This window comes from Macrotis lagotis, chromosome 1 (assembly GCF_037893015.1).
Source record: "Macrotis lagotis isolate mMagLag1 chromosome 1, bilby.v1.9.chrom.fasta, whole genome shotgun sequence".
NCBI lineage: Eukaryota > Metazoa > Chordata > Mammalia > Peramelemorphia > Peramelidae > Macrotis > Macrotis lagotis.
The window spans coordinates 876,684,957-876,702,308 of NC_133658.1; the positions used below are offsets into that span (position 1 = coordinate 876,684,957).

General features: G+C 44.1%; 1 protein-coding gene and 1 long non-coding RNA gene across 2 annotated transcripts in view; one reads left to right on the forward strand and one right to left on the reverse strand.

Annotated features, from left to right (window-relative positions):
- FAM131C (family with sequence similarity 131 member C) overlaps positions 1 to 17,352 on the forward strand; it is a 23,809-nt gene that overhangs the window by 3,037 nt on the left and 3,420 nt on the right. Inside the window, exons 2-6 of the mRNA XM_074218350.1 lie at positions 8,138 to 8,253; positions 9,435 to 9,470; positions 9,739 to 9,832; positions 11,575 to 11,757; positions 12,590 to 12,700. Coding sequence (XP_074074451.1) covers positions 8,138 to 8,253; positions 9,435 to 9,470; positions 9,739 to 9,832; positions 11,575 to 11,757; positions 12,590 to 12,700 — 540 coding nt within the window. The remainder of the gene's footprint in view (positions 1 to 8,137; positions 8,254 to 9,434; positions 9,471 to 9,738; positions 9,833 to 11,574; positions 11,758 to 12,589; positions 12,701 to 17,352) is intronic.
- Positions 6,231 to 7,071, reverse strand: LOC141491267 (uncharacterized). Its single transcript, XR_012469547.1, has 2 exons — positions 6,940 to 7,071; positions 6,231 to 6,462 (listed from the first exon to the last, which is right to left on the reverse strand). It is a non-coding gene; the product is annotated as an uncharacterized LOC141491267 (long non-coding RNA).

Genomic DNA, 17,352 nt, shown 5'->3' on the forward strand with positions numbered 1-17,352 from the left:
CCCCATCATAAATCCCAAATCAGGGCCAGTCGCCATGTCCTTCCCCTTTCTGTCCCCCCTTTAACATGATAGACTAAGGCTGATGCATTCTCTGAGTGGGTCAGGCTAGTGGCAGCCAGATGTGACTATTATAAAGTGGTTTTATTATTGTGACCAGTTAGGACTGACCAGGTGTGGCAGGTATAGGATGCCTTTTTGTGAAGATGATAGATCTTAGTTTGGTTCTATGACAGACTAGTGTGTCTGACAGATCAAATGTGACAGACTGTGTCTATGTGAATACGATAAGCTTGAGGATGGCCAGATGAGACAGGCTCAGGAATGGAACCTCACCTCAGTTATGTACAAGCGAGAGAGAATTTCTTCCAACACGACCAAGCATAGGGATTTCTCAGCCCAAGGTTGGACTTTTCCCAAGGACCCAGGCACTAGTGAATTATCCTCATTGCATCCCTGAGACCTTACCTCCTTCTCTCTGGATGAGCCACTCTTCCCTTTCTCTACTTTCCCATTCCTCTCAATGACCCCCCCAACTTCTCACTGACTTCCCCCATCTTCAAATGGAGCCAACATTCTGTTTTCCTACATCCTCCTCATTGAGAACCTGCTCTCTCACCAAGCCAGTCCAGTCCCCCATCACTGACCTCCCTATCTTCTTTAGTGAATACTCCTCCCTTCACTGACCTCTCCAACCTCTTCACTGAGCCCCATCACTTCATCCATTCTTTCACTGAAACCTTATCTTCAGGATAGGGGTGGTCACCATTAGGGAGGGTTCAATTGAAATCTACTGGACACACCTGAAAAGGCCTCAGCCCTGGGGTCAGAACTAAAGCTGATCTCTATCTCAAGTCACCTTCCAGTAGCTGTATACCTGCCAGAACCTCCTCTAGGCCTTGCCTGAGAGGCAGGATTGTTGGTTATTCCTACCAACTGATCATGACTCAGGAGCACCCCATCCTGTGACTTGGGCCCTCCATGGAGGCCTTCCTGGTCTCTCTGTGGGATATATATGTGGATAGAGATAGATAGAGATAGAGATAGAGATAGAGATAGATAGATATAGAGATATAGATAGAGATAGAGATAGAGATAGAGATAGATAGATAGAGATAGATAGAGATAGATAGAGATAGATAGATATAGAGATATAGATATAATGTATGTAAATGATAGCAGAAGTCCATCTGCTGCTAGAACACATTTGGATGAGGAACTTTCCGCAAGGATTTAGACCAAAAGAAAAAGCAGAGATGACCTTCCAGTTATCTTCCTATGGAGATGAATGCTTTAAGTGCTGAAAGGTGTTTCCACAGTTTTTCAACAATGAAGGAGGGGGTAGATGTCACAGACAATTGAAAGAGCCCATAGCAAATAGATCCCCGGTAATCAAAAAGTATATTTAGTCTCAGAACACATTAAACAGTAAAACCTCTTTGATTCAGACTTCCCTGATTAACAATGAATCTTCAACACTAGTGATGAGAAGTCAGCATCAGGAGGGCCTTTAGAACAGAGAATGTCAGAGCTGGGAGGGACCTTAGAACACAGGATGTCAGAGCTGGGAGAGTCCTTAGACCATAGAATGTCAGAGCTGGAGGATCCTTAGAACACAGGATGTCAGAGCTGGGAGAAGTCTTAGAAGACTGAAAGTCAGAGCTGGGGTGGGGATCAGTTGCCCTTAGTGTTTCCTCTCATTTTACAAGTAGGGTAACAGGCCCCAAGAGACCAAAGTGACTTCACTAGAACCCAGGTCTCTGATTTCAAGAATCTGGACCAGGCTTGGAAATGTGCTCCATGGATGAATTCCCGTCACTGTGTTTAAGAGGTGTGAAGTGGGGGAGGAATGATAGTAAGGAAAAAGGGGAAAAGCAGTGGGGTTTGCCAGATGGATGAGTGTATATACATGATGGGTTGAGGTAGAATAAGTGTAGCTGATTTAAGAGAATTGCACATTCTTGGATGCCTTGGAAGCACCTCCCGGCTTCAAGCTCTTCTGATCTATGGTCCTTTAATCAGGTCACTTCAGGATCTCTCCTCATTGGGACTTTTTCAGCCTGCAAGTACTTCCTTTTTCCCAACTAATCAATAATTCAGATTTGTCACAGATTCGCAATGGCTTGGCTTGCCTGCCATCCCCAATTCCCTGTCCTCAACTACTTCTAATTAGGGAGTAGTGAAGAGTTATATGGGACTTCAGTTTCCCTAAAATGAGGGGCTTGTCCCAAACCAGGGGTCAGCAAATTACAGCCTGTGTTCTAAGGACCCTCCCAGCTCTGACATCCTGTGTTCTAAGGACCCTCCTGCTCTGACATCCTGTGTTCTAAGGACCCTCCTGCTCTGAACATCCTGTGTTTTAATTTTTTTTTCCAGATTCAGACATTCTACAATTCTTTGTATGGACTAAGTAGTATTATCTGAATACACAATAACTAACATTGCAGAATGGTAGTCCAGTAATGGTGCAATTTAGTGCAGATCATCCTCAAGATAACCTTGGGAAAATTGAGAGTTACCTGTCTTTCTCTTTCCCTTTCCATCCAGGAAGCTGAGCCTCCCCTCATTCTCCATGCCAACTATTCAAGGTGGATTTGGTCTTTCCATTGAGCAGGGAGTTACACTGAAACTTGGGCAGGCTACAAACAAGCTAGAGTCATCCATTTTGCCAGAGATCCCAATGAGAGTCCCATTTTGAGAGGGGGCCTCAGTTTCCTCTCTTCCACCTCTTTCCTTAGAGGGTCCAATAAGAAAGTCTCTCCCTGCCCTGAAAGAGCCCTCAACTTATAGGAGAAACCCAGTTCCTGATCTCAGGGAGCTCCCAAATTGAGTTAGAGAAACAGGATATTTCATGTGCATTCTAGGAGATGCCAGAGAACATTTATAAAGCAATAGATCCATAAGTTCACTTCTTGTAGTACAAACTGAATCTTCAAGTAATGGTGTGATGGGCTTAAGTCAGGTTAATCCAAGAAGGAGGTGATTGTAAAGTGTTTTGAAGGAAGCAAGTGACTTTGGGTTTTCTTGGCAAAAATAGAGTGGTTGGTCATTTCTTTATCCAATATGTTCCTATTTTACAGCTGAGAAACTGAGGCAAATAAAGGTTAAGGGACTTGCCCAGGGTCACACAGTTAGCAAGTGTGTGAGGTCAGATACGACTCCAGTCCTGGTGCTCTATCCACTGTACCACCTAGCTGCCTCAGAAAGGAGCCAAAAGTATATTGATCTCAATATGTTAAAAGTGCTACAAAACTTTTAGACAAACATCTCTTTTGAGCCTCACAGTAATGATGCGGAAGTCAATATTTCAAGGCATCATTATCCCCATTGAATAGACAAAAAATGGAGGCTCAGAAAGGTGAAATGATTTTTCCAAGGTCATATAACTCTAGTCATTGTCTAAAGTCACATTTGAACCCAGGACTGTCCTTATTTATAACCCTAACAGATTTAGAGAGAGGGAAATGGGTAGGGAGGGGAGATGGAGGGATGGGTGTCTGCTGCTGCAGAAAACTGAGCCAAGGATTCTGAAAAGCAATAGGAGCTGATCTATAAATATCTCTTCTCAAGGGCTAGGGAAGATTGGTAACAACCAGGCTGTTCTCAGCCAAGCCGCCACGCCAGACTGGGTCTCTGCACCTGTGGCAGTGACTCACCAAGCAGACAGAGGGGCAGCATCCTCTCTCTCTCTCTCTCTCTCTCTCTCTCTCTCTCTCTCTCTCTCTCTCACTGAGGGGACTGGAAAAAGAGGAGAGAGAGAGATTGACCCCATTGTACAGAAAAGGAGACTGAGGTCTGAGAGAGAAGAAAGTGATTTGAGTTTCTTGGGGGATGGTAGAAGGACAAACAGACCCCACTTTATTATCTTGAAAGTAGATGTCCTAGGATCAGTTAGAATAATCAAAATAGGAGGGCATTGAGCTTCTTGGTGAAAACAGAGAAAATATAGGAATATGGGGAGGGAGGCAGAAGACTTGGGTTCAGATCCTTTCTCAGAACCAGACTAGCACCTTGCACATAAGTTATTGACTTAAATTTTAATAGTGTGACCTTGGGAAAAATTACCTAATCTTGCCATGCCTCAACTTTCTCATCTATAAAAATCAAAGGACTGGATGAGAAAGGCCCTATTTGAGAATGAACTGAACAGGGGGGAAAAGGCAGGTCTTCCCACCATAGGACTTTGAAAGGGACTTCTCTCTGGCCTTCTGATGGAAGGGAGAGACACAGACTCAATCTGAACCCCACAAAAGTGATGAACCCTTTGGAGGGGAACAACTCCTTTAAAGAGTTGAGAGGTCCAAAGAACCTGAGCTGAGTCAGGACCCGAGCTGTATACTCTATAAATATGATCTAGAGGGTGACTCTCCATTTCCCTGCTCATTCAAGGAGTGACATAGAGCAAAAAAAAAAAAAAAAAAAAAAATGCGACCAGACACAAGGAGAAACTTCCCCAGGTCAAGGGACCATAACACAGGGCAACAAATTTACTGAGGAACTAAATAGTGTCTTCTGTCTCTAGGATTTTTAACAACCGGAGAGAAATGGCCCATATTGATGCAGAAGGATATAAGACATGACCTCTAAGTGCTCCAGAAAGCAAAGCAGGGATGGGTTTTTTTTTAAATATTTTTGAAGGGAGGAAGGAGAGTCATTCATTTAGTGAATATGAATTTATTAAGAACCTTCGATGTGTCAGTCACCTTACTAAGTATTGGGGGATACAAAGAAAGGCAATAGTAGGTGGAAGATCCGGTCTTTGATAAGGAGTAAGCCAAAAGTCTAGAAAGAGGGTCTGTAGTAACTGGGTTAGATCTGCTGGGGCAGTCAGAGGTCCAGAGTTCAAATCTCATAGTCTGCTACTGACTATAGGAGTGATCTTAGACAAGTCACATTTCTCTCTGGGTCTTGGGTTTCTCCTCAGCCAAAGGATGCCCAAGATCGCTTTTATTTTTAAAGTCTGTGGTTGACTAGAGGACAAGATGGGGGAGATGCTGCCAGAGATCCAGGCCCTCCCCTGACTGATCTCCCAGAGGACAGAGTAGACCCATCCTGGGGGAGGGGGCCCCTGAGTTTCTACTCTCCTGCCTGGGTCCCCTCTCTCCATCCCTCTTAAGCTGTGTTTTTCCAATGGCCAGTGACGTGGTCGGTTTGGTCCCATCTGGGGAAGGAGGGGCCTGTGACTCCACCCAAGGCTGCTTCATTACCTGATGTCTCTATGGCAACCACGGGTGACATCACAAGGGCCCAAGTCCTGAGGGGGAGAAGGAGGCAGGAGGCAACCAGCTGCAGACTTGGACCCTGGAGAGGAGACAGAGGAGTGGGAAACCAGACTGGGGAGGGACTGAGAAAGGCAGCCTGGTAGAAGGAGCCCTGGTGGGAAGGAGAGAGCCCGTGACTTATAGGCAAAGGCCCTGGGTCCCTGCTCTGCTGCTAACTGGCTGTGTAGGCAAGTCACTTCTCTTGGAGCCTCAGTTTTTCCATCATTAAAATGGAACCAGCCCCAGGTGGCTCTGCTGAAGCTTCCATCTTGTCTCTCCCCGGCCCTCCCTATAAGAGGATGCATGCAGTTAACATCTTTCAGTAGAGGTGTGGAGGGCTCATCAATATTCTTATTCATCTTTAGAGTTCAGTCTCTGTGAAAGTGAGGTCATGAGATATCTGAGCCTGGAGGGCCTGGAGGAACTCAAGTACTAAAAACACATAATATCTGAGCTAAGAATGGCGGAGCTGGGAAGACCCTTAGAACATAGAGTGTTAGCATTAAGAGGGGTCTTAAAACAAAAATGTCAGAGCTGGGAGGGGTCTTAGAACCCAGAATGCCAGATCTGGGAGGTCCCTTAGAACACAGGAAGTAAGAACTGGGAGGGGTCTTAAAACCCAAATATCAGAGCTGGGAGAGGCCTTAGAGAGGAATACTCAGTTTCAATAGCCTGGTGGATGGAGGATGTGAATCCCTGTTTTATCATTTACCATAACCTATATGTTCTTGGGCAAGTCACTAAACCTCTGGGCCTCAGGCTCCTCCTCTGTAAACTAAACCCCTTTCCTACTCCCCTTGGGACTGGATAGCCTCCTCATTTTACAGAGGAAGAAGTAAAGACCATGAGAAGAAAAGTGACAGCCCGAGGACTAGGCTCTGGCTCTTCCGCACTCCATCTCCTGTAGCCTCCCACCAGGTTACACGTTCTCCCAGATGAGCTGTATTTGTAGAGTCCTTAAAATCACAGTAATACACAACAGGTGTTTAATACATGGTTGTTCTCTTCCCCCAAAAAAGCAACTTCTAGCTTGCATTTGACCCATTAAATGAAGGATTTTCTGACCTCTCTCCTATCTCTGGAAAGTCTTCAACTCCTCTTGTTTTTCTTAGCCTCCTTCATGCCTCCAGCCCTTTCAATGGTGAATTTTGGGGAAATTTTGGCTCAGCAGGTTGGACTCTGCCCTAGGACATCTAGATTCATTCTGGGGAAGGAAAAGATGACTAGAGATTGACCATTCTCCCCACTGAATCTATGCTTAGCTATGACCATCACTGTCCAGGGAGGGATCCTCAGCTGAGTCACTCATAAGGAAAGATATCTCTGGGCATTGTGGAATTCCTCCTTCCTTGAATAACAAGAGGGCAAACTGAAGTCCAGGCCTATTGTCCTATCTTCTTATTCCTCAGTTTCTCAGATGTTCTTCCCTTCTCACTATCTCAAGATGAGTCAACAGCCCAAAAAGCTGATATGATCTTAGGTTGAATTAATAGAAGTTTGGTGTCCAGAATGAGGTAGGAAATTGATCTGTTCTCTCCCCTTGTCAGAGCAGTCTGGGATATGCTTTGATCTGGATGTAAGTAGAAAGAACATTGTCCATACAGAGGAGGTCCACCAGGATGGGGAAGGAAGAAAAATTGTGCCAAGCCCAAATTGGTTAAAGAAAGTGGGGAGATTTTACCTTGGAGACCCTTCAGTAATTTGAAATGTTGCCATTATGAGGAAGGTTTCACTTTTTACTTCTTGACCCCAGTTGGAAGAACTGGGAGCAGTTGGGCATCTTTTGCCAAGAGGCAGATTTTATCTTGATAAAAGTTGATATTTCCTAAAGTGGAACAGGCTGGGGTCAGTGGGTTCCTGTATGTTGGAGGTCTTTGCTGTTTTTCCTTTGTTCTTTTTTTTTTTAGGGTTTTGCAAGGCAAATGGGGTTAAGTGGCTTGCCCAAGGCCACACAGCTAGGTAATTATTAAGTGTCTGAGACCAAATTTGAACCCAGGTACTCCTGACTCCAAAGCTGGTGCTTTATCCACTATGCCACCTAGCTGCCCCTTTTTCCTTTGTTCTTGAAGAAGATCATGATATCAGGGAGGTGATGCCATGACAAGGAAGAGAATAGGATTTAACTGAAAGGGGGCTGTGCTAAGTCATCAATCTCACTTTTTTTCTTCCAGTTATCTGGGTCCAGTGAATAGATATGAATCAGGATGACTGTAAATGGCCCTGGATGCAAGGCAATCAAAGTTAAGTGACTTGCCCAGGGTCACACAGCTAGTAAGAGTCAAGTATCTGAGGTCAAATTTGAACTCAGGTCCTCCTGATTCCAGTAGAGCCAGTGCTCTGTCCACTATAGTGTCCTTAAGAAGAGATTGAATGGCTACTTGTAAGAGATATCAAAGTTGAGACTCCTATACTAGCTGGGAGAAGGAGAAGCTCGATGGTGGTGAGAGGCCTGCCCATCCCAAGACTTGATTCCTCTCTCTCTCTCTCTCTCTCTCTCTCTCTCTCTCTCTCTCTCTCTCCATCCTCTCTTGGAATGGAGCTGCAGTCCTGCCCTGGGAGCAGGAAGCCAGATGGAGAATTCAGATACCATCTTTGATCCTCCCCCTTCCAGGGCAAATTTAGCCTCAGACATTTATTCGATGTGTGATCTTGGGCAAGTCACTTCAATCTGTTTGCCTTAGTTTCCTCCTCTGTAAAATGATCTGGAGAAGAAAATGGCAAACCAGTATCTTTGCCAAGAAAGCCCCAAATGGGGTATTGAAGAGTCTGACACAACTGAAAATGACTGAACAACAATCTCCACCTCCTTCCCTGCCTAATAGAGACTCCCTTCCTCCATCTCAACCTTTTCCTTTAATTCATGCTCTTTCTTCTTCCAGAATTGTTCACAAGTGCCCACAAGGACTGCCCCTTGCCCAGGGACATAGATTGCCCAGCCCCAGACCTTTCCTCTGGTTTCCTTCCCCCTGCTGCTCCAGGCCATGGCACCAGTAAGGTAAATGACTGCTACGTCTTTCTACCCTACCCCAATTTTCCTGAACCCCTGGGTTATACCCGTACCTCTATTTCCTCCTTCAAGGGGAGATACCACTGAGTTTAGGACCCCTCCGATGCTCTGCACTTTGATGATTCTTCTGCAGGTTCAGAGTCTCTGCAGGTTCAGAGTCCCTACATCTGTGGTGTATGAAGCAGAGCCAGAGTATTTGGGTTCAGATTCTGACTCTGCTATGAGCTATACGATGCCAGCATCCTTAAATGGAGGTTCTGGTCAAGTTCCCAAAATGGTACTTTGGAAAGCAATGCTAGATTTTGATTCAGAAGAGCTGGGTTTGAACCCTTGATTTTTCTTCCTGAGTTCAAATCCTCCCTTAGAGACTAACTAGCTGCACAATCTTGGAAAAGTCAACTATCCTCTCATGGCCTCAGTTTCTTCATCCATAAAATAGAGATAACAATACCTACCTCTGAGGGTTGTTATGGGACTTAAAATGAGATCATAGGTGGAAAATGCTTTGCAAAATTTAAAACATTATTAAAATGTTCACTATTATTATTATTACTTGTGTGACTTTGGGAATAATGCCCTCCCCTGGCCTCAGTTTACCCATCTTTAAAATGAGGGGGATTAGATGACTTCTAAGTCCCTTCCAGATAGAAATCTATGAATATATATGAATATATATATATATATATATATATATATATTTATGAGTCATCCATTTCCCAGTTATCCAGGCCCTTGAGGGCAAGCATCCAACAGTACCTGTATTTATTTTCCAGACTTGACTTAGGGCTCCCAAACCTGATCCCTGGTTGGATGAGCTGGTGCCTGGGCCTTTTACTTCCTTCCGAGAATACTGAATGGCCGCACTTTCCTGATGAACATACATGATATAGTTGTTAGTCAGTCACCAAGTTATAGGGAAATAGAAAAGAAATGTAAAAACATAGTCCCTGCCCTCAAGGAGCTTACAGTCCAATGGAGGAGACAACATATAAATAATGGCATATTTAGAATTCAGAGTAGCAGATGAAGGGAGAACCAACCTGAAAGGAAAAGACACCAGAAACTATGGGGCAGGAGGAGGCCTTTTTCAGAAAGTGGGATATTACTTGCCTGATGATGCTCTCTTGGAAACTAGATCTTCCTGAATCCCTTTTTTCATCTCAATTTAGGAAAAACAAATGGATTTCTGTTGGGATCCCTGGCAGGTCAGTTGACTTGTCCCATCTTCCCCCATCTCCCCCTTACCCCGTGCCTGGCCCCTTAGTACACTGTCACCCTTCATATGGTCCCTGTTGAATCCGTGGGAAAAGTTGGGGCAGAGGGGACAAGGAGGGAGGGATCTCAACACATCAGCCCTGGACTACCCCTACCCATGGCCCTGACCCAGTGTTTGAGATTGGCATAGGAGGAGGGGAGGGGGTTGTGGTACTAGAGGGCCTGCCCACTGACCCTCCCTTTCTCTTCTCCCTTCAGAAATGCTTCCGGACACCCAATGGCTTCCTGTCTGATTCCAAGACCTGCTCTAGTAACTACAATGTGGCCGCCCTAGCCACCTCATCCCTTGTGGGTATGTATGAGCAACCTTATGGCTTGAAATTTTTAGCATCTAGGGCGGATGGCACAAGACTGAGTTCTAAAGACCCTCACTGCTGAGGGAGACAGACAACTGCTAGATGAGCAGGGGAGGGTATACAATGGGACTGAGCTGGAGAGGAGTTTGCCTGATAGACAGTGCCACAGGCAGGCAACTTCCTATTTCATCCAAATAGTCTTTCTGTTTAGGTGCTAAACAATAAACAATCGTTCTATTGTCCTGGAACAAAACTAAACCACATATTAAGTTTATTTAAGTAAATTTTGGTTCCCTAGGCCAAAGTGCCCATTGCCCCACCCTAGGGATGACTCTGCATAGATCTTTGTCTGGACCTCTGCTTTCTTAGTAATTTATCAAGTGTCTAAGAACCTGGTAGACTGTTCTAAGAGGGTTAGGTCTCAAAGATTGTGTATTTAAATGGGTAAGGGAAAGGGGCAAGGGCAAAGACAGGGAGGTGGGAATGAACCACATAGCAACTTTGGGGAAAAAAAGAGGAACCGGACTGGCCAGAATATGGGTCTGGGAGGCATGAGAAACAGGCCTCCCTTCCTCCCATGGGCCAGGTTATTCCTTCCAGTATCTTGTGATCATGTTGTTTTCTCTGCCTGGAATGTTTTCTCCATTACCCTTTATCACTCCATTCTTCAAGGCTCCATTTAAGCCCTGCCTTCTCCAGGGAGCTTTTCTCAACTACCCTCATCACCAGCTATTTCTCTCTCTTTCGAGATGGACTATGGTGTGATAGAAAGGAACCCGGACAGAGGAATGGGGCTGGAATTCTGGTCATACTACTTCCTACCTGTGTAATCTTGAGTAAATCACTTTCCCGCTCATGGATCTGAGTTTCCCCATCTATAAGATGGCACAATGGGTTCAATAATTTCCAAGATCCCTTCCAGTTCCAGGTCTAAGCATTCTTGCAAAACTGTCTTTTCCAAGCAGAAAATTTATCCGACGATCCACTGATACGGCTACCAACTAACATTGCAGAGCTATGATAAAAACAAAAAACAGCTTATTATATATAGAAGAAGAACTCTATTCCAAAATCAATGAGACCTGAACAGCAATTTCAGCAACTTTATGCAGGTTTGGGTTATATAAGCAGGATGGGGGACAGTGGAATTTCAAAGAATGAATAAGAGATGATGCTGATTTACAGATAAAAGATAGCAGAAGGGGAAGGTCTATATCAAGTAAAAACAAAGTACTAGCCAGTTAACCCAGAGCTGTATGTAAATTTGCTGACAGACAGAGTAAGAACTGAGGAACCCACTGGTTACCAGTAAGGTTCTAGTCAAAGTCTCAGCTTGATTTTACATTCTAGCTTTTGATGTGACCTGCCCAGCTTAAGCAAATGTGGAAGAAAGTTAAACCAGAAAATCTCTTACCTACTACAAGAACCCAATATACAATATACAATGCAATTTTTTGGATGGTGGCACAAAGCATATTACAGTACATGATCAAGAACCCTGGTTCTGATGGTAGAATACCTGGGTTCAAGTTCCCCAACTGGTACTTACTATTCATGTATGACCTTGGGAAAATCCCCTCCCCTCCCTGGGCTTCCATTTTCTCATTTGTTAAATATGGAAACTGGTCTATGTGGTTTCCGGGATCCTTGCTGTTCAAGATCCCCAATCTAGTGGGCATTGGTACATATTTGGGAATGGGAGTAAGGGACAACTGAGTCGGTTTCTTCACATGTCCAGGTGTGGTGCAGAGCATCAAAGACCACATCACCAAGCCCACAGCCATGGCTCGAGGCCGAGTAGCCCACCTAATTGAGTGGAAAGGCTGGAGCGCCCAGCAGTCGGGCTGGGACCCATCGCCAGTAGAAGAGGAACATTACAGCTATCTCCCTGATGAACTTCGGGAGGCTCGATTTGCCGCAGGTCAGTGGGAGCAGAGAGTTGGGGGGGGGGGGATGATGAAACCAAGGACGCTTAAGTGACATCTGGTATCCGGGTCAAGGTTCCATGGGGCCAGGGATCACATTTCTGCCCAAAGGCGAGACTGAAGTGGAAGAAGCATTAGATGAGATCACAAGACCTGTTTTCAAATCTTGACTCTTCCCCTCATCTGTTTTGATCCTGAACAAAATATTTCACTTTAGTTTCCTCATCTACCAAATGGGTGTAGTCACAACCAAGCCACTGATTACAGGGTTATTGGGAAATAAGTTTTGTAAACTTTGCTGCAACATAGACATGTTAGTAATTATTATTGAGTGGGTGCTAGACCCATCAGATCATTGGGTGGACAGTAAGTCATTGTATGGGCATAAGAATGGCATCCATAGGATGACCATTATATATTTATAGTATTATTGGGTAGGACCATTGGATTAACATAATATTGTTAGGTGAGCCTTGGACCATTATAAGGGCATAAGATCATTGTGTGGGCATAGGGTGATTAAATGGACATTGAACCATTGAGTGGTTGGAATAGGATTTTTTTCTGGTCACTGAATCATTGAATTGGAACAAAATCATTGGATGGGATGGGCATTGGACTGTGGTTAGGTGGAAACTGGACCATTGGACCACTGGACCATTGGATCATTGGATGGAGATTGGATCACTGGGTAGGCCTTGGAAAGAACATTAAGGAGATGGCTGCTCTACCAGTCTCCCTCCATTGAACCTGCTCATTGCAGCTACCAGTGGGATACATAGGGAAGTATCTGCCACCAACTCCAGCCCTGTTCTCTCCTCAATACAGGTGTTGCTGAACAGTTTGCCATCACTGAGGCCACATTGAGTGCCTGGTCCTCAATAGAGGATGAGGAACTGTGCCATGGGGAGAATTCCCAGGATGTCATCCCTCTACAGGGTAAGTTCCCCTGGGTGAGCTTGGGTGGGGGTGGGGGACAAAAGGAGAAAAGAAGATGAGCAGTCAATTTAATTAAATTCAGAAAGAATTCATAAGTGCCTTCTACGTGCTAAGTAATACATAGACAAAAAAAGAAACTGTCTCTGTCCTCACATTCAACTGAAGGGGAGTCACACTATACGTAGATATGTTAAAAACAAAATATATTTATCAAATTATCTAGAATAATTTTGTAATGGAGAACTCTGAGATTAGAACAGGCTTGTTGTGTTATTGTTCATTTATTTAAGTCATGTCTCATTCTTCATGACCCAATTTGGGGTTTTCTTGGCAGAGTCACTGGAGTGGTTTGCCATTTCCTTCTCCATTTTATAGATGAAGAAACTGGGGCAAATAGGGCAAAGTGACTTGCCCAGGGGCACATGCCAGAAAATGTCTGAAGATGGATTTGAACTCAGAGTTCTACTTGCTCTAGGTCTGGTTCTCTCTATAGGAAGTGATTTCTTCAGATCCTGCACTCTGGCCTTCTACCCAGACAAATAACAACAACCCTTCTCCCCAACCCCCATACCTTCATAGACAGTCTTCATGAGTCACTCGGTCTAAAAAAAGCCCATCCCCCCAGTGACCAGTCCTCTGCCAATGAGTATCTCGAGCTGAGTGGACTCTCCCATATTTGACACGGTTCCAACTTACTCCTCTCTGCCAAGGCCCAAACGCCACTGGCAAAACCTCGGAGAGTCCAGGGTCACCTCCATGGCCCCACAAGGCATGAGAGGAAGGACGACTTAAGATGATTATAGAATGAGATCATAGACGAGGATTTTTTTAAAAGCTCTATCTACGTGCCCTCCATTCTAATGCTCTGTGGATCAATCTCATGAGAAGCCCCCCCCCCCTTATGAATGGATGGGGGAGTCATTAGGAATGATGGAGCAGGGAGTGACATTGAGGACAGTGCCAACTTCAGAGTCCCCTTCAACCTAGGTGCCTCTTCACCAGGCAGGATGGGGTCAGATGTTGTCAATGGGTGACAAGCAAGACTGGTTGGGATTCCAGTAGGGAAGAGAAGAGGCAGTTCCTGAGAAAAGAAAGGGAGGCTGAGAGCATGGGAATATGTCATAGAAAATGCTTTGGAACATTTCCCAATAGCCCAGCTCTCTCCACACCATCCTGCCAGAGTGAATATAGTTGTTAAGGAGCAAGCCTAGGTTAGTGGAGAGAGCCTGGCCTCAGTCTACCCTTTCAGTCCCATTATAATTATTCTCCTTCTTGCACTCATTAGTCTAGCAATCTAATCTTTTACAAAGTCAGGGATGTTATGAAGCTCAAGGAATATCATGGATATAGAATGCTTTACAAACCCTATGTGCTCAGTTAATATTAATATTATTATTATATTACCAACTTATTATTAATATTACCAGCTAAGTGGCACCATGGTGTAGACCACTGAGCCTGGAGACAGAAAAATGAGTTCCAATGCAGCCTCAGATACGTATTAGCTGTGTGACCTTGGGCAAGTCATTTAACCTCTGTCTGCCTCAGTTTCCTCAACTATAAAAAGGGAGGTAGCAATAGCATCTACCTCCCAGGGTTGTTGTAAGATTCAAATGAGATAATATTTGTAAAATTCTTAGCTCAGAACCTGTATATAGTAGGTGCTATATAATTGCTCATTACTTTACAATTGTTATGATTCATAATAATAGGCTTCCAAGTCTGGGAAATGACTTCATTTCCTAAGCCTTCTATGGCAGTCCTGCTGAGCTTAAGCAAGATTTATAGACTAACATAGGAGTGTGTTGATAAAATGTTTAACCACCAGACTGGGGGTGGGATGAAGAGGGAAAGGGAGGCTGGAAGGATGGAGGAAAAGATATGCAAATCCTGTTCATTTTAATGGGAATCATTAACACTTTCTCCATCACTTTCTTAAGTCTGGAACTCAACAAAGCAATAAATCATTCTGATTGGTAGGAACTGATGGGTGCAAATTTTCACAGTGAACATTTCACAATGGGTCTAACAAGTCAGAGCCAGCTCCTGCCCTAGGCTGTTCCAGAAGTCTTTGTACAGTTTTCCTGTGTAATGCTGCCTTCTGAATCATGGGAGAAACATTCAGTTTGGATTAGTCAAGTCCAGTTTTACAGGATTCCAAAGCTTAGGAAATTGAGGGTGAAGATAACTCTCTCTTAGAACAATGGATATTAAAAGTGCGAGAGTGATGACATCCCAACAGATACAGGAAATGCCTTGGATGTTGATCCTCCAGCATCCTCCAGATGTATTTGGGTATTGGCACTGGTTGTCTTCCTGCCTGGTTTGCCCTCCACCAATCTATCTACAGTGGACAGAGCATCAGTCCTGGAGTCAGGAGGATTTGAGTTCAAATTCAACCTCAGAATTTAACACTTGGGGCGGCTAGGTGGAATAGTGGATAGAGCACTGGCCCTGGAGTCAGGAGTACCTGAGTTCAAATCCAGTCTCAGACACTTAATAATTACCTAGCTGTGTGGCCTTGGGCAAGCCACTTAACCCCATTTGCCTTGAAAAAACTGAAAAAAAAATTTAACACTTAATAACTTGAACTTGGACAAGTCATTTAACCCAGATTGCCTCTCATCCAGGGCCATCTCCAGTCATCCTGGTTCATATCTGACCACTGGATCCAAAGGGTTCTGGGAGAAAAAGTGAGGTTGGTGACTTAACACAGTCCCCCTCATTCAAATCCAATTCACTTGTTTGGCATGGCATCGCCTCCTTGATGTCATGGTCTTCTTCAAGAACAAAGGACAAAATATCATCATCATCAGTTCCCTCCAAAACTCAGCCCAGACACCACCTCTTTCCTATAGTAGATCATTCCTTAATCCCTGTTTTTCAACTGCTAACATCTCCACCACAAAAATCACACTTCAATTTCCTTTGTTTTCTGCAAAAGCTTATGTATGTTATACATATTGTCTCTTCCATTAGAATATAAGCTTTTTGAGGGCAGGAAGTGGTTTTAGCTTTTTTAAATTTTTTGTTGTTGTTGTTATGTGTTTTTGTTTTTACATCTCAAGAGACAACCAGTATATGACTTCTGATTGATAGATTGTTCTTGGAATCAGAATACCTCGGGTAGAGTTCCGGCTGATATCTGGTGACAGAATGATTCATTTAGCCACAGCCTTCCCTAGACTTATAGAATCATAGATTTAAAGTTAGAAGGCAACTTAGAAGCCATCCAATCCAACTTTCTCATTTTACAGATGAGAAAACTGAGGAATGGAGAAGTTAAGAGAGTCACACAACTAGTTAAATGTCTACAGTCACATTTGAAGCCAGATCTTCCAACTCTGAGTTCGGTCCTGTCCCCATTATTTCATATTGCCTCAGTTCCCTCTTCTGTAAAATGGAAATAACAACCTTTGCCATATCTCCCCAGAATTGTAGGAAGTAGAGTACTTGGTGAATCAATTTATAAGTGTATTGTTATTATTCACAATCCATCATAGTGGGCATCTACCCAACGCCTTAAAGTTTGCATCACTTTTCTCACTTTATCCACATGACCCTGGAATTTCCACAGTGGTTTTATAAACATATATATATATATATATGTATATCTTTATATAGTACTGGCATTTATATAGTAGTTTTAAACCTTATCTTTATATACCTTATCTCACATGATCCCCATAACAACCCCATGAAGGAGCTATTATCTTCATTTTATAGGTAAGGAAACTGACTTGCCTAGGGTCACACAGCTAATAAGTGTCTAAGGATGGATTTGAACTCGGGTCGTCATGACTTCAGACTCATTGCACCACCCAACGCTAACCCTGAGTTTTAGAAGGGTCCTTTGAATCATATGAGAAGCATTAACTTAGCTTCAGTTTAGTTGAATTTATTGGATTCCAAGTTTTAGGAAATTAAAAGATGAAGGCCATTCTTTTTTGAAGACAGGTCTCCCACTTTCCCCTCCAAGTGCCAGATAACAAGGTGTTTCCTAGAGGAACGACATGCCTTCACATGTAAGGAGTCCCTGACCAGCCGGCCTGGGGCTCCACTAATAGAACTGGGCTCTACCTCTGCTTTCACATGATGAGGGTTTTCTCTGGTTCACCCATGATACATGCATATTAGCACATCTCTTTTCTCATCATCATACTCCTGGGAAACAGAGACCACTTCAGTCCCCAAGTATTTCATCAAGGTGAGGCTTTATGCTGTTGGCCTCAGATACAATAAGACATTTCCTTCTTTGTACTGTCCAGAGATAGACACAACATGAGTCTAATTAAAATAAAATGTAAACTGAGACAGGTGAGACCACCAATACCTGGAAGGGTGAAGGAAGGCTTCCTGGAGGAGGTGGTCCTTGAGGTGAGCCGTGAAGGAGGGCAAGGATCCTGAAAGATGTTTGGGAGGGGTGAATTCAAAGGGAGATGGATCACAAAGAAAGGAGAACTAGACATAGGGTGGTCTGCCTGGAAGGAGTTATCTGATCCATTTGACAGAGAAGGAAACTGAGGCCCAGGGAGGTAGTGTGGTTTTCCCAGAGTCACATCCTAGACAAGGAGATTGGGGAAAGGGCTGGTGAGGTCTTGTTGGAAGAGGCAGGGAGGGATCAGGAAAGGCTATGGAAGGGCCCAGTGCTA